The sequence below is a fragment of the Octopus sinensis genome, linkage group LG1 (genome assembly GCF_006345805.1).
Source record: "Octopus sinensis linkage group LG1, ASM634580v1, whole genome shotgun sequence".
Lineage (NCBI taxonomy): Eukaryota > Metazoa > Mollusca > Cephalopoda > Octopoda > Octopodidae > Octopus > Octopus sinensis.
Genome location: NC_042997.1, coordinates 206,517,361 through 206,537,345, shown reverse-complemented (window position 1 = coordinate 206,537,345; position 19,985 = coordinate 206,517,361). Strand labels below are relative to the sequence as shown.

The following is a 19,985-nucleotide window of genomic DNA, read 5'->3' as shown; positions in this document are numbered from 1 at the left end:
ATCATCATCATCATCATCATCATCATCATCATCATCATCATCATCATCATCACTATCCTTCAATTCTGTTTCCATTTCTTGCTGGGTGTCTTCCTGACACCTAGGGCAGAGAAACTCACTATATATTGGTAAGCCATTGAAAGAAACACACCAGATCGTTCATTTACAAAGTCATGTGATAGAGAAAAAGTGGAAGAAAGACATAGAGAAAGATAAAAATGTAAACAAAGAAAATAAAGGGGAAAAAAGTAAAGAAAATTCACAGTGGCAATTCTCTTCTCAGTGTGTGTGATGTGGCAGTTAAAACAATCTTAACAGAATTTAAAATAAACAAAGAAAATAAAGGGAAAAGGAAATAAAATTCACAGTGGCAATTCTCTTCTCATGTGTGTGATGTGGCAGTTAAAACAATCTTAACAAAAATTTAAAACAACAAGAAAATAAAGGGGAAAAAAGAAATAAAAAGTAAACAAGGAAAATAAAAGAAAAGAAATAAAATTCACAGTGGCAATTCTCTTCTCAGTGTGTGTGATGTGGCAGTTAAACAATCTAACAGAATTTAAAAGTAAACAAGAAATAAGGGGAAAAAAGTAAAGAAAATTCACAGCAACGATGCTCTTCTCAATACGTGTGACCAGTTACCAGTTAAGACAATCTTTAGCACTTCCTGCATGGATGGTAAGCCAGGATCATTCTTAAATAATTTTCAGTTCCTGTTTTGATCATTCCAAGTGCTCCTACAATCACTGGTATTGTAGCCATCTTGAGATGCCACATCTTTTTGATTTCAATCAGCAGATCTTTATATTTTCTGAGCTTATCAAATTCTTTTGCTGAGACATCATAGTCACAAAGTACGCTCACATCAATCAATAAACAGACTTTATTGTTTTGGTCTTTCAAAACAATTTCTGGTTTATTTGCCTTGATGGTCAAATCTGTACATACTGGGAAGTCCCAAAGAATCGTTACATTTTCTCCCTCTCTAACAGCCTCAGGGTGGTGCCTGTACCATTTGTCAGCAATTTTGATTTTATGATACTGATACATTATCCAAAGTAGATACTGGTCGACACTGTCATTTCTTGATTTATACTCTACTGGTGCTAAATCCTTACACCCAGAGATTAGGTGGTCCACTGTTTCAATCCCATCCTTACAGTATAGGCACTTTTAGTCTAAACAATTTTTCATCACATTGGCTTGATAGTTCTGCGTCAATAAGTTCTGATCTTGAGTAGCCAAGATAAAGCCTTCACTCTCTGCCTTTAGCCCTGAGCTCCCTAGCTACTGATGGGTGTGCTTCTGGTCTACATCAGCTTGTTTGCTATGGGCCACATATTTGCCATGCAGAGGTTTTTGTTCCCACCTATCAACCAATTGTTTAAACGCATTTTGCTTTGCTCTTCATTTCACCTTCTTTGCAACTAGAGTTGTTGCACTTCCCTCATGCAGTTCCACTTGAACACAACAGAATGAGGCTTTTTATGTCTTTCGTGTTTCTCAATGAGCTTTTGCAGCCATTTATCAGATGTTTCAAGATATTTTACCTGACCAATTGTGGTGGTTTTGTAGGAGATTTCAAATCGAATCAAGCCTTGACTTCCTTGAGCTCTGGGTAGGTAAACACGATCTGCATCGGCCTTTGGGTGGTGCATCCTCTTGCTTATTGATTTTCCTGTCAGTGTTCCTTATTTTGACTGTGGCAACATCCAACTCCACTGAATGTGAGGTCTTCAGTTTTCCTTTCTGGAAAGTGACCTTGGCACACTTATCAAAACCAAATTCCATCCCGATGTCCTTACTAAATGCTTTCACAGTATGTAGCAGTCCTTCAAGCTCATTATCATCTTTGCCACAGAGTTTTAAGTCATCCACATAAAATAGATGACTTGTTTTCTTGTCGCCAATTTAATATTCATACCCTGTTCTGTTAAATTCATTTGTAATGAGTATTAGGGCTATGCAGAAAATTAAGAATGAAAATGAGTCACCTTGGAAAATGCTACAGTTGATATTAATATCTTTTGTGGTCAGAACTCCATCAGAGTGGTATAACTGGAGATTTGTATTCCACATTGACATGTTGTGCTTCAGGAAATGTGAGGAATTTGGAAGATATCCAGCGATTTCAAGATCCATGAATGCAGCACGCTGTCAAAGGCCTTTTTTATAATCAATCCATGCAGAACTGAGATTTCTGCATTTGCTATGACAGTTCCTCAAGGGCCATGCTATTCATTAAGAGTTGGTCTTTGCATCCATATGAGCCTTGTCGGCACCCTTTTTGTTCAGTGGGGAAAATATCATTCTGTTCCATAAATTTGTATGTTTTTCTCCATGAGGATGGATGCTAAAATTTCATACGTGGCAGATAGACATGTCATGGGTGGATAGTCTTGGGGAAAGCTGGTTCCATTATTCTTCAGGAGAAGGTAAGTAATACCTCTTGCTAACCAATCGGGTGTTCTCGCAGGATCTCTCATAATTTCATTAAATACCTGAACTTAATTTTCATGTCTGCATGGGAGTGAAATTTTGCACACTATCATTACTACTATTAAACTATAGAAATCATTAGTAATTCAGTGTTTCTTGTCTAAACCCAACATTTTGTCAAAATATACCTGTTTTTTTATAAACTTTCAACAATATTCTTATATTTGTTCTGAAATATTTGATTTCTATTTGAACTTTAGAACCAATCCCAGATACATGGTCACCAATGGAAGACGAGGAATTAATTAAAATCGTTCCAGTCACAAGTGGATCAGAATATGATGACATCCAGGCCACTTTCCGTCGGAATTTGCCTTCCTATCGTATAATCAAAGTTTGTTTTACTTCTGTTTATAAACAATATTTGATGGTTTATTGTTAAAACAAAATGTTAAGAGACATTTTGTTTGTGTTGAAAGACTTAAATCTCATTGTATGAACTTATTTGGGATGGTTTTATGTGTTTTTGGATATTCACAAGAAATCTTTGCTCAACAAAAATACCTCTGCTTTAACTTCTTGCATTGAATTGTAAATGCAACACCATTTTGCAGCTAAACTATTGTGCCTTACCAAAATTTACAGTTGAATCAAAATTGGTATCAAATAAAAAAGAAAAAAAAAAGCAGATAGGGTTGGGGATTTTCACCACAAATGTTATTTCTTGTCAAAGAAGTGAATTGATTGTCTTTTCATAAATGTATTTTCCTTTTCTACAGATTGAGAGAATTCAAAATAAAACATTATGCCAGAGATACAAAGCATTGAAAGAACAATTTGAGGCAGAAAATCCTAAGGTTAAAATTGGAGTTGATGGCCTTTGGCATGGTACTACTGCAGAATGTGTTGAGAGAATAAATAGATATGGATTCAACTGTAGATATTGTAGTAAAAATGGTAAGTAAATATTCTCGAAGTGGCAGCAGTGGTGTCCTCTACCCACCCTTCCTATTGTCCTGATCTGGACAGTCACTCTCCACATTGATTGCTGTTTAGAATCCTTTCTTACACAGAGAGGATGCCATGATGCTTATACATTCCATGTTTGGCATCGTTTCTACTGCCAGGTCCCCTTCCTAACATCTTCTGCTCTAGAGTAAACCAGGTGTATCTTATTATTGTGGAACCAACACTTTTATTTGGATTGGGAGGAAGGGTCTGTCCCCATCCATTAATGTTCCCTTTGAACCTTTGTAAATGAAAATATTGCAGGAAAGATAAGAGAAGGGGTGGAATTCCAGAGGGGTAATGTTTTGGGGAAGAAGGACTGGGTGTAGTGGTGGGTCGGCAGGACTGGACAGAAATATCAACAAGTGAACACCAGGCCTAACAATCACTATTCTGAGTGGGTCAATTATAGATATACTGACATAATCAATACAGTGTTGTTAACTCTCATTGAAATATTCAATGTCTGCTACGGCCTAGAAATTGGTTAAGGGACATTTAATAACTGTACAGAAATCTGATAAACCAGCAGAGGTACCATCACAGAGGTCACTCCATTTAGATATCTCAAACGACCCTCTCTCACTAACTCTTTTATCATCTTTTGGAATTAGATTTTGATGTGTATGGTGAATATGGATATGGGGTGAGTAGAAGAGTGGGGTTCCACAAAATGCTACCCAAACAAGTTCAATGGTAAATATTGGCAAGGGACAGGCTCTCCCAATGATAAAACATCATTTCCTGAAACCTGTTTGATGTCACATGGTGTCATGTGATGATGGAATGTCTTAGATTCAAAGAGATAAGCTCAATATCTCGTGTGACCACTATTAGTGTTGATTACTACCCGGCATCTTCTGCATATTGAATGCACCAAACGATTGATGAAAGCCATGGGGATAGCAGCTGACACTCTGTTAAAACCTGCAGTGAGCTGTCTCTGAGTTTTCAGTCTTGGACGGGTGTCATTTAGCCTTCTTTGGGGTTTCATCCCACAGGTGCTCTATAGGGTTTGAGTCTGGACTGAAGCCAGTGTCTGGATGTTGATGTTTTGGAGGAAGCCTGTTGTCAACCTGCAGTATGGTCACGGGCATTGTTATGTCAGAACATGTAATTCCAACAACAGGCAAAGTATGGCACAATGTGAGGCCTCCAAATTTGGTCAATATAGCAAGCAGCAGTTACTCCATTTCCTCAGCCTTCACCAATGTTTCGGAAGACCACCAGTTCAGGTTTATGGTTGAGTGCAATCTTGCCCCTTGCCATGATGCTCTGTCTTCCCTATGAGTATCACTCCACCATACAGCCATTGGCACGACATTCCCCCCTTCTCCTCCAAATGCCAGCTCTGCTGTCTTCCAGAGAAATGCAATATCGACTTCTGTCAGACAAGACTACACTCCTCCACTACTCATGTTGCCCGCTCTGACGTTTTTCAGCTCACTGCAGATGTACCCATCAATAATGATCTGTGAGGATGTGGCTCCTAGCTGGACTTTGGTGAGTCAAATTGAAAGGTCTCAGCACAAATGGGTCTGTGGTGAGTTCCTATGCTCTGCCTAGCTGATTCCATTGTCCTAAAGAATCAGTCCTGCAAGTGCTGTCGCTGCAGATGACAATCATGACGTGTTGTTATAACCCTTGGTCGGCCACTGTGTGGATGATTATCCATGTTGTTTGTGGCACTATCTCATTCCCTCGGCCATTCAATTGTCCAAATACTGCAGTTCAAGTCATTAGCAATGACCTATGGACGTTGAACAGTATGGAGACATCCGATGGCTTGCTCCCTCTGATTTCATGTCAGTCTTGTTACACTTGCTGCATTTGGGAAATGAATGATAGGCTGGAGAACTTGGGTGCCTCTTACACCCAAAAGAGTCGACGTTCTGGCCCTGCATCATGCTTTGCATAAAGATGCGTTCGTGAGCATTACCATATTCACGAGAAGTGAGCGAGTTTGAACCCTAAATGCAATCCTTGTGTTTTCAAAAGAGAGTGGTGTTGTGGGTCAGTGACATCTTCCTGATGTCAAATTACCTAGAATTGTGATAAAATCTATATAATCTCAATGTCGTGAAACAAATAATCTTTTACAGTGTGATGTGTTTATATTATAACTGTATCAAGGAATTTCCGAAACACTCCAAATATATATATTTTTTTTCTTTCTGTTCTTAGGTGGATATGGTAAAGGTGTCTATTTTGCCAAAAACATCCAATATTCTGCAGATGATAACTATTCTCCTCCTGACCATCACAAAATAAAGAGAATATACCAATGCAGTGTTCTTGTAGGAAGAATGATACAAGGACACCCAGGATTAAAAGTTTTACAGGATCCTTACAATTCTGCTGTTGATGATATTCAAAGACCCTTTATTTATGTTACTTTCGATGACTCTCAAGCATATCCTAATTATTTGATTACATTCTCTAATTGAAATTAAGACTTTTGTAATGCTTTGAGCTGAGATTGGTAATTCTAAAGCCATTCACATTTCTATCCTTAAAATTATTAAAACTAACACTCTTCAAATTATAACGCTAACAATATTTGAATTGTAACACAAAACTATTCTGATTCTTCTTTTTTTTCTTCTTTTACTTGTTTCAGTCATTTGACTGTGGCCATACTGGTGCACTGCCTTTAGTCGGGCAAATCAAACCCAGGACTTATTCTTTGTAAGCCTGGTACTTATTCTATTGTTCTCTTTTGCCAAACCGTTAGGTTGCGGGGATGTAAACAAACTAGCATCAGTTGTTAAACAATGTTGGGGGGATAAACACAGACACACAAACACAACACACACACACACACACATACATACATACATATCCATCTATATAATGTTGGGCTTCTTTCAGTTTCCATCTACCAAATCCATGCACAAGGCTTTGGTTGGACCAAGGCTATAGTAGAAGACGTTTGCCCAAGGTGCCACCCAGTGGGACTGAACCTGGAATAACGTGGCTGGTAAGCTAGCAACTTACCACACAGCCACTCCAGCACCTATTCAAATTTGTAACATTAAAAGCATTCATATAAAAATTATTCACATTTGTGTCAGTTAAGATTTGTAACATTAAAACTATTAAAAAATGTATCACTACCACTTTTCAAAAGAGTAACACTAAAACTTCAAATATGTAATAATTAAACCTATTTGAATTTTTAACGCTAACACTGTTCACATTTGTAACACTAACACTGTTCAAATTTGTAACAATATAACTATCCAGATTTGTAACATTAACAATATTTGAATTTGTAACACAAAAATTATTGAAATTTGTATCACTAACACTATTCAAATTTGTAACATTAAAAGCATTCAGATTTGTAACAGGAAAATTATTCAGATTTGTAACAGGAAAATTATTCAGATTTGTGACATTAAAACTATTGAAACTTGTATTACTACCACTATTCAAATTTGTAACACTAAAACTATTCAAATTTGTAACAATAACAATATTTGAATTTGTAACAATAAAACTATTCAGATTTGTAACAGGAAAACTATTCAGATTTGTAACAGGAAAACTATTCAGATTTCTGATGCTAAAATAATTGAATATATTTTGACATTTTCCTTTTTTGTTACATTAAATGTAATTATTGCTTACAATAAAATGAAGGCTGCAAGTTCAAATCCAGTCAAAGTTCTGTTATTTTGTATTATATTTAAAAATAAAAAGTATAAACCAATTTTGAGACTGTCTGCTGATTTTGGAAATGTGATTCTTAGAAGAAAAAGATTCCTTTACGCTTACCAAAACCCCATCCATATGATCAGGCAGAGCCCAACTGGTAAATATTAAATGCCTGCTATCAGAGAAAATTGGTGGAAAAACCTGTGGAATATTCATACTTAGCATTTTGGAGTGAAATCACCAGACCATGGCCAACCTCCTGGTGGTATAATACTGAGGTATTATTGGGATGCACAACACTGTTGCCATTACTTTCACCATCTTTCTTGGAATTCTCAAGTAATATCATGGAAAATGTAGGTTGATTCTCAAAGCATCATTTTGAAAAGCCAGTACAGCTCCCATGTTGCAAAGTGCAATATACACACACACACACACACACACACACACACACACACATACACACACAAACAACACACACACACATCCCCACCCACTGCGGAGTAATGCATATGTAAGCTGAAATGATTGCCATGCTAAATAGAGCTTACAATACATTAAGTCTTCCCTATGAAAGACTTAATGTATTGGTTGGCATTAGGAAGGGCATCCAGCTGTAGAAACACTGCCAGATCAGATTGGAGCTTGGTGCAGTCTCCTGGCTTCCCAGACCCCATCTGAACCATCCAACCCATGCCAGTATGGAAAACAGTCGTTAAATAATGATGATGATGATGATGTGTGTGTATTGAGGAAAGCTGCTTATTAATTAGGTATGTAGTAGTCACTGAAAGAAAGCTATTATTAAAGGCTTGACCATCTTGAATTTTTTTATAAGTTCATGTTCCAAGAAATTTCCTGTAATTTTGATTTCTGAAGTTTATTCAGTATTTGAACTATGAGTTCTTCACAAATTTAAATTTCATTCACTGCAGAGTAGATTTTAAAAACAATATCAATTCGTTGCACGCAACATTTTCAGTTTTCATTTGCAACAGTTTCTCACATTCTCTTGCCTCTATTTTCATTAATGATAATTTCCAATTTATTCATTTCAAGTTGTTGCAAAATCCACTTTATTCTATATATATAGTGTAAAAAAAATATTTAGTGAATGAATGAATGCTATTACACAAAATAGCTATATAACTTTGATGTGTGTTTTTGATAAAATGAATTTTTTTTCATATACCTACTCTCTTTTCTCTTTTACTCTTTTACTTGTTTCAGTCATTTGACTGCGGCCATGCTGGAGCACCACCTTTTAGTACTTATTCTATCGGTCTCTTTTTGCCAAACCGCTAAGTGATGGGGACGTAAACACACCAGCATCGGTTGTCAAGCAATGCTAGGGGGACAAACACACACACATATACATATATATACATATATACGACAGGCTTCTTTCAGTTTCCATCTACCAAATCCACTCACAAGGCATTGGTCGGCCCAGGGCTATAGCAGAAGACACTTGCCCAAGATGCCACGCAGTGGGACTTTGTATAATTTACAAAAGAAAAAACATCAAGAAATGGTTTTGTTGGTATGGCTGTATGGAATGCTTACAATAGAACGCCTTACAATAATAACTATGTGATCGCTGCTATTTCTAGCACACTAAATGTATAAATTACTAAAAGAAATATCTACTAAGCAAGAGAAATTTTTTTATCAATTGAAGTTTTCAGGAAAATTTGCAGTAAATATTTTGTATAAGACCCATTTGTACCTTGGTGTGAAATAATATTTTTCCACAGGTTTTTTTATGTGTATTTAATGTATCCGACCTCCAAACCCACTGCAAAACAACCAAGAGGAACTCCCATTCCTAGACATACTGGTTTTAAAAAGATACACAAAAAATAGAAAGGGACATATTTTACAAAAATACAGACATTAAACAATACCTATTATTTAGCTTGTGCCACCCAAGACATATTAAAACAAATATTCCCTTCAACCCTGCAAGAAGGATTTGCACCATAGTGATGGAAAAAATACCAAAGAACTAAGACTGCAAGAGCTTAAAAATGTACACTACCCAATTCTGCTCATAGGTGATGGGATTAAACATGTAAAATTGATTGACATAAAAACATTAAGGAAAGTCGCACACCTACTCTAAAAATACTAACCTATATATCCATACACAACCCCAGAAACAATGAAGCATTTAAAATCTCCCAATACTCCATAAGGGCCCCAAACTGAAGGAAATTCTGCATATACATAAGATCATTAAAAGCAATAGACAATCAAAGACATTAAAGAAGATCGTCACAAATGCTAAATTATTCTCAAGAATAACAGACACAGGAGTAAAAAAAATGCAGAACATGTTTCAATCTTTTGGAAGGATCAGAATTCCAGTTTAAACAAGGGCAAAAATTCAAAATTAAATCCAATTTCTCTCGCACCTCCCAAAACCTTCTTTATGTCACCAGAAGCTGGGGCTGCCATAAAAACTATACAGTTTCCACAGGGATGGCTCTTAGACGTGGATGTACAGTCCACAGGCAATAGATTTGTTCCCCACAATATCGCCAGATACATCTCAGTGAACCCATTCATAGATGTGCAGAACAACTGCAACCACAATTCTTAATCTTCCAATTATATCAATGTGTTTTTTGGACCTTAACACAAATGTAACTAAATTAAGGGGGCTCATTTAGTGAAGAAATATAAGCAAGAACTAAATATAAGTCCATATTGAAAATTATACAAGTGCAACTAAATATAAAGAGGCCTCATTTTTCTTGAAAATATAAGCCAGAACTGAATATAAATTACAGAATTACCTCCCCTTTACTCAAAATACCAATTATCTACCCCTTAACAAACAAAATTTCTCCTTTCATAATGCATTTAATACTCAAAATTTGAAAAACTACAGTGAAACCTGTTGGTTTATCAGAGGGAAAAAATCTTATTTTGTATATTATTCTATAATACTTTTACCACAGTTTCATGAAACAAATCTGTGTTTTTTCATCTTATTTCTTTCCTTGTATATTCAATCATGTGTAATCACTAAACATGCATTCTCATATATATATTAATACAGTGTACATTTAAACACATAAGAGATGGCCATAACAGGACATCTGACTCACTAGATATATATATATTTGTGAAATATAACATGTCTTGAATGGCACAACAATGCAGAGTGGACTATAATAAATGTTATAATTGATATGAAAATTCATAGTCTGATATAATATTCATAGTCTGATATAATATTTTGGAATATAAAAATTCCTTCTTCATATGTCACTAATAATTAATAAGAATTTTGTCCCCAATTAATAAGTATTATGCCTACTCATAATAAGTGATAGATTTTTCTCTAAATTGAATAAATTTTAGATCTATAATTTCTCCTTTAATCTAATGTATCAAAATACTCAAAACCTATCAGCTAATTATAAAGGTGATGTATATAAGTTTTTAAAAAAATCTCTGCTTTCTCTATGAGTGGTCATTATAATCATTATAACCATTTGATGCTAACCTAGTTTTCCTAATGCTAAATCTGTTTACCAAATAGTAGTAAAAGGCATCTGTAGTGTGACAACCCTTTTCTCTCTACCTCAATTTCTTTATATGGAACTTTGACATCTATTTAACCCCAATTTCTATAAATAGAAAATCTTTCTCTCCTTTCAATTGTTCATTCTTCTCAAAATCTTCTAGCAGTTCAAAGCAACTGAATAGTCTTCACCTTCTCTATGACTATGCTGATGATCTTGCAGATGTTCACATGTACATATACGTGGATATTAACAAGTGAAACTAATTAGTACATAGGTAATCGTTTTTTATTTCGTATATTTTCATTTGTCTTGCTTATTTTTACACTTTGGTTTTTTGCTGAGTTTTTTCTTGAGAACACATTCTTTGTGGAAAATAGCGATTTTGACGTTTATATCTAGCATATAGACTGTCCACTTTTAATGGTCAGTCCTTTAAATTTTGTATGTAAACAATATCTTTAATCTTTGGATTTTTGAAATATGCTAGGCTACTAGTTTTAATTGATTAATATCAATTTCTACCCTTATTTAATTTATATATATATATATATATATATATATATATGTATGTATGTGTGTGTATAAGATTGTGTGTCTGTGTTTATCCCCCCAACATTGCTTAACAACTGATGCTAGTTTGTTTACATCCCCGCAACCTAACGGTTTGGCAAAAGAGAACAATAGAATAAGTACCAGGCTTACAAAGAATAAGTCCTGGGTTTGATTTGCCCGACTAAAGGCAGTGCACCAGTATGGCCACAGTCAAATGACTGAAACAAGTAAAAGAATAAAAAAAAGAAGAATCAGAATAGTTTTGTGTTACAAATTCAAATATTGTTAGCGTTATAAATTTGAAGAGTGTTAGTTTTAATAATTTTAAGGATAGAAATGTGAATGGCTTTAGAATTACCAATCTCAGCTCAAAGCATTACAAAAGTCTTAATTTCAATTAGAGAATGTAATCAAATAATTAGGATATGCTTGAGAGTCATCGAAAGTAACATAAATAAAGGGTCTTTGAATATTATTAACAGCAGAATTGTAAGGATCCTGTAAAACTTTTAATCCTGGGTGTCCTTGTATCATTCTTCCCACAAGAACACTGCATTGGTATATTCTCTTTATTTTGTGATGGTCAGGAGGAGAATAGTTATCATCTGCAGAATATTGGATGTTTTTGGCAAAATAGACACCTTTACCATATCCACCTAAGAACAGAAAGAAAAAATATATATATATTTGGAGTGTTTCGGAAATTCCTTGATACAGTTATAATATAAACACATCACACTGTAAAAGATTATTTGTTTCACGACATTGAGATTATATAGATTTTATCACAATTCTAGGTAATTTGACATCAGGAAGATGTCACTGACCCACAACACCACTCTCTTTTGAAAACACAAGGATTGCATTTAGGGTTCAAATTCGCTCACTTCTCGTGAATATGGTAATGCTCACGAACGCATCTTTATGCAAAGCATGATGCAGGGCCAGAACGTCGACTCCCAAATGCAGCAAGTGTAACAAGACTGACATGAAATCAGAGGGAGCAAGCCATCAGATGTCTCCATACTGGTCAACGTCCATAGGTCATTGCTAATGACTTGAACTGCAGTATTTGGACAACTGAATGGCTGATAATCATCCACATAGTGGCCGACCAAGGGTTACAACATGTCATGACTGTCATCAGCACCGACAGCACTGATTCTGTAGGGCAATGGAATCAGCTAGGCAGAGCAAAGGAACTCACCACAGACCCATTTGTGCTGAGACCTTTCAATTTGACTCACCAAAGTCCAGCTAGGATCCACATCCTCACAGATCATTATTGATGGGTACATCTGCAGTGAGCTGCAAAAACGTCAGAGCTGGCAACATGAGTAGTGGAGGAGTGTAGTCTTGTCTGACAAAAGTCGATATTGCATTTCTCTGGAAGACAGCAGAGCTGGCATTTGGAAGAGAAGGGGGGAATGTCATGCCAAAGGCTGTATTGTGGAGTGATACTCATAGGGAAGACAGAGCATCATGGCAAGGGGCAAGATTGCACTCAACCATAAACCTGAACTGGTGGTCTTCCGAAACATTGGTGAAGGCTGAGGAAATGGAGTAACTGCTGCTTGCTATATTGACCAAATTTGGAGGCCTCACATTGTGCCATACTTTGCCTGTTGTTGGAATTACATGTTCTGACATAACAATTCCCGTGACCATACTGCCAGGTTGACAACAGGCTTCCTCCAACAACATCAACATCCAGACACTGGCTTCAGTCCAGACTCAAACCCTATAGAGCACCTGTGGGATGAAACCCCAAAGAAGGCTAAATGACACCTGTCCAAGACCGAAAACTCAGAGACAACTCACTGCAAGTTTTAACAGTGTCAGCTGCTATCCCCATGGCTTTCATCAATCGTTTGGTGCATTCAATGTGCAGAAGATGCCGGGTAGTAATCAACAATAATAGTGGTCACACGAGATATTGAGCTTATCTCTTTGAATCTAAGACATTCCGTCATCACACGACACCATGTGACATCAAACAGGTTTCAGGAAATGATGTTTTATCATTGGGAGAGCCTATCCCTTGCCAATATTTACCACTGAACTTGTTTGGGTGGCATTTTGTGGAACCCCACTCTTCTCACCCCATATCCATATTCACCAAACACATCCAAATCTAATTCCAAAAGATGATAAAAGAGTTAGTGAGAGAGGGTCGTTTGAGATATCTAAATGGAGTGACCTCTGCTGGTTTATCAGATTTCTGTACAGTTATTAAATGTCCCTTAACCAATTTCTAGGCCGTAGCAGACATTGAATATTTCAATGAGAGTTAACAACACTGGATTGATTATCTCAGTATATCTAGAATTGACACACTCAGAATGGTGATTGCTAGGCCTGGTGTTCGCTTGTTGATATTTCTGTCTAGTCCTGCAGACTCTCCACTAAACTTTTTCCTTCTTCCTATAACATTATCCCTCTGAAATTCCACCCCTTCTCTTATCTTTCCTGCAATATTTTCATTTACAAAGGTTCAAGAGGAACATTAATGGATGGGGACAGACCCTTCCTCCCAATCCAAATAAAAGTGTTGGTTCCACAATAATAAAATACACCTGGTTTACTCTAGAGCAGAAGATGTTAGGAAGGGGACCTGGCAGTAGAAACGATGCCAAACATGGAATGTGTGAGCAACATGACATCCTCTCTGTGTGAGAAAGGATTCTAAACAGCAATCAATGTGGAGAGTGACTGTCCAGCTCAGGACAATAGGAAGGGTGGGTAGATGAGGATGATGATGTTGATTATAATATACTTACCATTTCTACCACAATAGCTACGGTTGAATCCTGATTTATTTATTCCCTTAACAGCTCCTTCAGCAGTACCATGCCAAAGGCCATCAACTTCATTTGTAATGTTTGGATTTTCTGCCTCAAACTTTCTTTTCAATGATTGGTATCCCTGGTACAATGTTTTATTTTGAATTCTCTCAATCTGTAGAAAAGGAAAATACATTTATGAAAAGACAATCAATTCTCTTCTTTGACAAGGAAATAACGTTTGTGGTGAAAATCCCCAACCCTATCTGCTTGTTTTTTTCTTTTTTATTTGATACCAATTTTGATTCAACCGTAAATTTTGGTAAGGCATAATAGTTTAGCTGCAAAATGGTGTTGCATTTACAATTCAATGCAAGAAGTTAAAGCAGAGGTATTTTTGTTGAGCAAAGATTTCTTGTGAATATCCAAAAACACATAAAACCATCCCAAAATAGGTTCATACTATGAGATTTAAGTCTTTTATACAAAGAAAATGTCTCTTAACATTTTGTTTTAACAATAAACCATCAAATATTGTTTATAAACAGAAGTAAAAATACAAACTTTGATTATACGATAGGAAGGCAAATTCCGACGGAAAGTGGCCTGGATGTCATCATATTCTGGTCCTTTTGTGACTGGAACGATTTTAATTAATTCCTCGTCTTCCATTGGTGACCATGTATCTGGGATTGGTTCTAAAGTTCAAATAGAAATCAAATATTTCAGAATTAAAATAAAATTATGAACCCTTTCTGTTGAAAGTTAAAAAAAAACAAAGCAGGAATATTTTGACTAATTTTGGGGTTTAGACAACAAATATTGAAATATAAAACACAGCACTGTAGTCTAGTAATTGTTGTAGTGGGGGTGTTGGTGAGATAATGGTTGTGATGGTGGTGCTAGTGGGTGTGATGATGAACTCCTACCAAAGCAGACATAAGAGCACTGACATCAAACCATCCAACCCATTTCTGGCATGGAAAACAGATGTTAAAAGATTATGATGATGATGATGGCCTCAGATATATATATATATATATATATATATACGCCATGTTGGATCGTTAGCCCCTACACGCAATTTTTTTCTTTCCTTGTTTCTTTTCTGTGTATCTTTCTGTCGAAGAGCGTAGGCTCGAAACGTAAAAGACTTGTTTTATTTCTATTCCTGAGCACCATACTAATACATTGTTTGTTTGTATTCCACCTGCCTTCGTCTTTTGTTTATTTTCGTAAACCTTCCCGTTATATATATATCATCATCATCATCATCATCATCATCATCATCATTTAGCGTCCGTTTTCCATGCTAGCATGGGTTGGACGGTTTAACTGGGGTCTGTGAAGCCGGAAGGCTTCATCAGGCCCAGTCAGATCTGGCAGTGTTTCTATGGCTGGTTGCCCTTCCTAACGCCAACCACTCCGTGAGTGTAGTGGGTGCTTTTTACGTGCCACCTGCACAGGTGCCAGACAGAGCTGGCAAACGGCCACGAATGGATGGTGATTTTTCGTGCCACCGGCACGGGGGCCAGGCGGGGCTGGCAACGGACACGAATGGATGGTGCTTTTACGTGCTACCGGCACGGGGGCCAGGCGAGGCTGGCAACAGACACGAGCGGATGGTGCTTTTACGTGCCATCGGCACGGGAGCCAGGCGGTGCTGGCAACGGACAAACGATTGGATGGTTCGCTTAACCACAGCTGCAATTTCCACTGATGTTGATTTGGTTTGATTTTGACTGTTCTCACTGGTCTTGCCGGGTCTTCTCACGCACAGCATACTTCCATAGGTCTCAGTCTCTAGTCATTTCCTTGGTGAGACCTAAAGTTCGAAGGTCGTGCTTCACCACCTCGTCCCAGGTTTTCCTGGGTCTACCTCTTCCACAGGTTCCCTCAACTGCTAGAGTGTGGCACTTTTGCACACAACTATCTTCACCCATTCTCGTCACATGACCATACCAGCGCAGCCGTCTCTCTTGCACACCACAACTGATGCTTCTTAGGTTCAACTTTTCTCTCAAGGTACTTACACTCTGTTGATTATGAACACTGACATTACACATCCATCGGAGCATACTGGCTTCATTTCTTGCGAGCTTACGCATATCCTCAGCAGTCACAGCCCATGTTTCACTACCATGTAGCATGACTGTACGTACACATGCATCATACAGTCTGCCTTTTACTCTTAGCGAGAGGCCTTTTGTCACCAGCAGGGGTAAGAGCTCTCTAAACTTTGCCCAGGCTATTCTTACTCTAGCAATTACACTTTCAGCACACCCACCCCCGCTACTGACTTGGTCACCTAGGTAGCGGAAGCTATCAACTACTTCTAGTTTTTCTTCCTGGAACATGGTAGACGTTGGTCTCTGCACATTTACAGTGTTTATTGCTCCTGAGCATCTGCCACAGACAAAAACTATTTTCCTAGTTAGCCTTCCTTTGACATTGCTACACCTCTTATGTGTCCATAGCTTGCACTTGGTGCACCTTATAGTGTTTCTACCTACACCTTTTTTACAGATCGAGCAGGGCCATCTACCTGAAGGCGTTTGTGACTTGTCTACTTTCCTACTTATTAGGACTTTGGTTTTGGCTAGATTGATTCCGAGGCCCTTCGATTCTAGACCTTGCTTCCACACCTGAAACTTCTCCTCCAGTTCTGATAGTGACTCAGCAATTAGAGCAAGGTCATCAGCATAGAGGAGCTCCCAGGGGCATCTTGTCTTGAATTCCTCCGTTATTGCCTGGAGGACTATGATAAATAGGAGGGGGCTGAGGACTGAACCTTGGTGGACCCCAACCTCTACCCGGAATTCTTCACTGTACTCGTTGCCTACCCTCACCTTACTAGCAGCGTCTCTGTACATGGCTCTCACAGCTCTAACTAACCATTCATCTATCCCTAGTTTCCTCATTGACCACCAGATAAGGGATCGGGGAACCCTGTCGAAGGCTTTCTCTATGTCAACAAAAGCCAGGTACAAGGGTTTATCTTTGGCTAGGTATTTCTCCTGCAGCTGTCTTACCAGGAATATAGCATCAGTAGTACTTCTCCCTGGCACGAACCCAAACTGCATCTCATCTAAGCTAATTCTCTCTCTAATTAGTTGGGCTATAACCCTCTCCATAACCTTCATTACCTGATCCAGCAGCTTGATACCCCTGTAGTTATTTGTATCTAGGGCGTCACCTTTACCTTTGTAGCAGCTGACTATTATGCTGCTACACCAGTCATTGGGTATGACTCCTTCGTGTATCATCTGGTTAACTATACGGGTGAGTAGGCTATAACCGACACTACCAGATATTTTGAGCATCTCTGCAGTAATACCTGATGGGCCTGGGGCTTTCCCTGTTTTTATTTCTGTAATTGCCTTAACTACTAAGGAACTATCAACTCAGATTGCTGGTCCCTCTGTTGGGTTGACATTCGGCAGACTCTCTTTATCCCATTCATTTTCCTCATTCAGCAACCTTTCATAGTGGCATCTCCAAACCTCTCTCTTTGCATCCTCATTTAGCGCAAGTGAACCGTCATCCTTGCGAACACATTTCTCTCCCACTACGTCACGATTCTCTCTCACACACTGTCTTGCAACACGAAATACCTCAAGTCTTTCATCCTCCCGGCGCAGGACATTGGCAATTTTTTTCTTATCTGCTTCCCCTCTGGCTAAATACACCTGCCTCCTAGCTTCCCTTCTGGCAGTCTGATACACTTCCCTGCTACCACAATTTTTCCAGTCCTTCCAAACCTGTTTCTTTTGTCTAATAGCCCTGTCAACAATATTGTTCCACCACCACGTTATTTTGGGTCTTGAGGGGACTTTGCACCAGCCACAGGTCTGGTCAGTGGCTTTCAGCAGGTTGTCCCTTAGAAGCGTCCAGTTGTCTTCTACCCCATGTGTAGCTATACCCCCTTCTATTTCGTCAAAGGCTTCAAGTAACAATTCTCTAAATCTCTGTCCATTTGCAGGGTCTTTAAGCTTCCAGACCCTTCTTCTCCATGTTGGTCGTCTTCTAATCGTCCTCTTAGTCCTGATCCTAAAGTCACTAACTACCAGTCTATGTTGTGGGGTACATTCTTCGCCTGGGAAGGTTTTGGCATTTATAAGCAGCCATCTTTCCCTTTTTCTGGCAAGGATGTAGTTGATTTGACTAGTATGCCGGCCCGATCAGCAGGTGACCAGGTGGGGTGTCGGTTTCCTGAAGTTAGTGTTGCAAACCATAAGGCTATTCGCATCACAGAACTCCAGCAGCCTGGTTCCCTCCTCGTTGCGGGAACCATAACCGTAGCCTCCATGCACGCCATGGAAGCCTCCAGCACATCGTCCAACATGCCCATTGAAGTCACCAGCCACAAAGAGAAGGTCCCTGTCGTTAGTCAATGAGGTGGTCTGCAGTAGGGTGTCATAGAGACAGTCTTTCTGTCCATCAGGTAGCCCTGGCTGAGGGGCATAGGCCGATATAATAGTTGCTAAACTATGATGGAGCACTAATCTAATCTTAAGTATTCTGTCACATACTCTGACTACCTCGATTACCTTATCTACCCATTTTTCGGCGATAAGCATACCCACACCCCCGACCCCATCAGTATTACCAGCCCAGAAAATCTTGCACCTGTGTCCTTTGCCTGTGAGGAACCTAGCAGAACCTCCTCTCCACCTCACTTCTTGAATGCAGCATATATCAACACACTTCCGTTCAAGCAATTCAACGATCTCGCCAGATCTGCCTTTCAGTGTACCAACGTTGAGGGTGCCAACCCTGAGGGTGTGGGTGTGGGTGGTATTGGCCCCAGTAGCGTCATGGACCTGAAAAGAAAACTCGCGTTTGGCAGGATTCATAGACAAACAATAAAACTCAAGTTCAAACCGCGTACACAACACTAAACATATCTTGCAATGAATGACCACTACCTTTTATGGTAGGGGGTGAGGGTGGCATAAGACTTTGAAGTGTACAAGGGAGACAAGGATGAGAAAATTTAGGACTTCCTGTACCGGTGGAGGGGGTGGGAGGGCGGGTGCACCGCGAAAACCAGCAGCCATTCCTTTCTTGGGGAGAAATAGTTATTAGTAGGTATAAATACCTAAATTTGAGAGAGAGGTATTTTTCCTGATCTATGGGAGAAGCGTGAGCGATAAAGAGCTATAAATTATAAATACATTTATTCTATATCTAACGAGATTTGAGCTATAGAATTAAATATATATTTAACGCAAGACATTTGACAACGATATAATTAAGATGAACTATAGAATTATATATATATATATATATTATATAGAGGGCATTATTACACATAAATGCCACACGCTAGGAGGGACTTTCAAAGTCATTACTACCAAAAATAAACGAATCGTACCATTATATATATATATATATATATATATGCATATATTTATTTGAAGTGATGTACAAGCTTATGCATTTAGAAAAAAGAGGTAATCAGAATTTTGGATAATTGTTGTAGTAATCCTATAACGGTGCGCACGCGCGCACCGTCCATTTTCTATTTCACGCGTGCGAGTGTTGGTGCCTTCACCAAGGCACAGAAAGGAAGGGCCCTCTCGCGCATGCGCGAACAAGGAAGCACGACCCTTTTGCCTACGTGGTAGTTAGCCAAGGCAAGGGGGTCGTAGAACGTTTGACCGCTAGCAGCAGCAGCCAACGACTTGGGATAGCAGCGACCGAAGGTGACGGACGTATATTTTCTCGCTGTCCAGCTCTGATAGCAGTCGGCCGAAGGTTTTCACCAAATTGTTGCAGACCACATCTCCCTGTTCCGGACGCCATCTTTGACCAGTGTCGTTTTGCATTTGAACACTTTCTTATTTTACAGCGATAAGGTTCAGCACTGACACATTTATACCAAAGGGATACCAGATAACCACTTATTGTTACTGTTACCACATTAGAGAATAAAGTAGTATATATATATTTTACGTCTGCGTCTTGTTGTTTCTGACTGGTAGAGAATCTGGATTATTAA

At 38.5% G+C, this 19,985-nt stretch overlaps 2 protein-coding genes across 2 annotated transcripts in view; one reads left to right on the top strand and one right to left on the bottom strand.

Annotated features, from left to right (window-relative positions):
- Nucleotides 1–7,110, top strand: part of LOC115210476 (protein mono-ADP-ribosyltransferase PARP14-like) — a 195,736-nt gene extending 188,626 nt beyond the window's left edge. Inside the window, exons 14-17 of the mRNA XM_036508664.1 lie at nt 2,700–2,833; nt 3,219–3,396; nt 5,632–5,897; nt 6,915–7,110. Coding sequence (XP_036364557.1) covers nt 2,700–2,833; nt 3,219–3,396; nt 5,632–5,894 — 575 coding nt within the window. The 3' untranslated portion in view covers nt 5,895–5,897; nt 6,915–7,110. The remainder of the gene's footprint in view (nt 1–2,699; nt 2,834–3,218; nt 3,397–5,631; nt 5,898–6,914) is intronic.
- Nucleotides 7,111–11,328: 4,218 nt separating this feature from the next.
- Nucleotides 11,329–19,985, bottom strand: part of LOC115211065 (protein mono-ADP-ribosyltransferase PARP14-like) — a 554,188-nt gene continuing 545,531 nt past the window's right edge. Inside the window, exons 25-27 of the mRNA XM_036508627.1 lie at nt 14,546–14,679; nt 13,979–14,156; nt 11,329–11,854 (exon numbers count right to left, since the gene is read on the bottom strand). Of these exons, the coding sequence (XP_036364520.1) occupies nt 11,592–11,854; nt 13,979–14,156; nt 14,546–14,679 (575 nt within the window). The 3' untranslated portion in view covers nt 11,329–11,591. The remainder of the gene's footprint in view (nt 11,855–13,978; nt 14,157–14,545; nt 14,680–19,985) is intronic.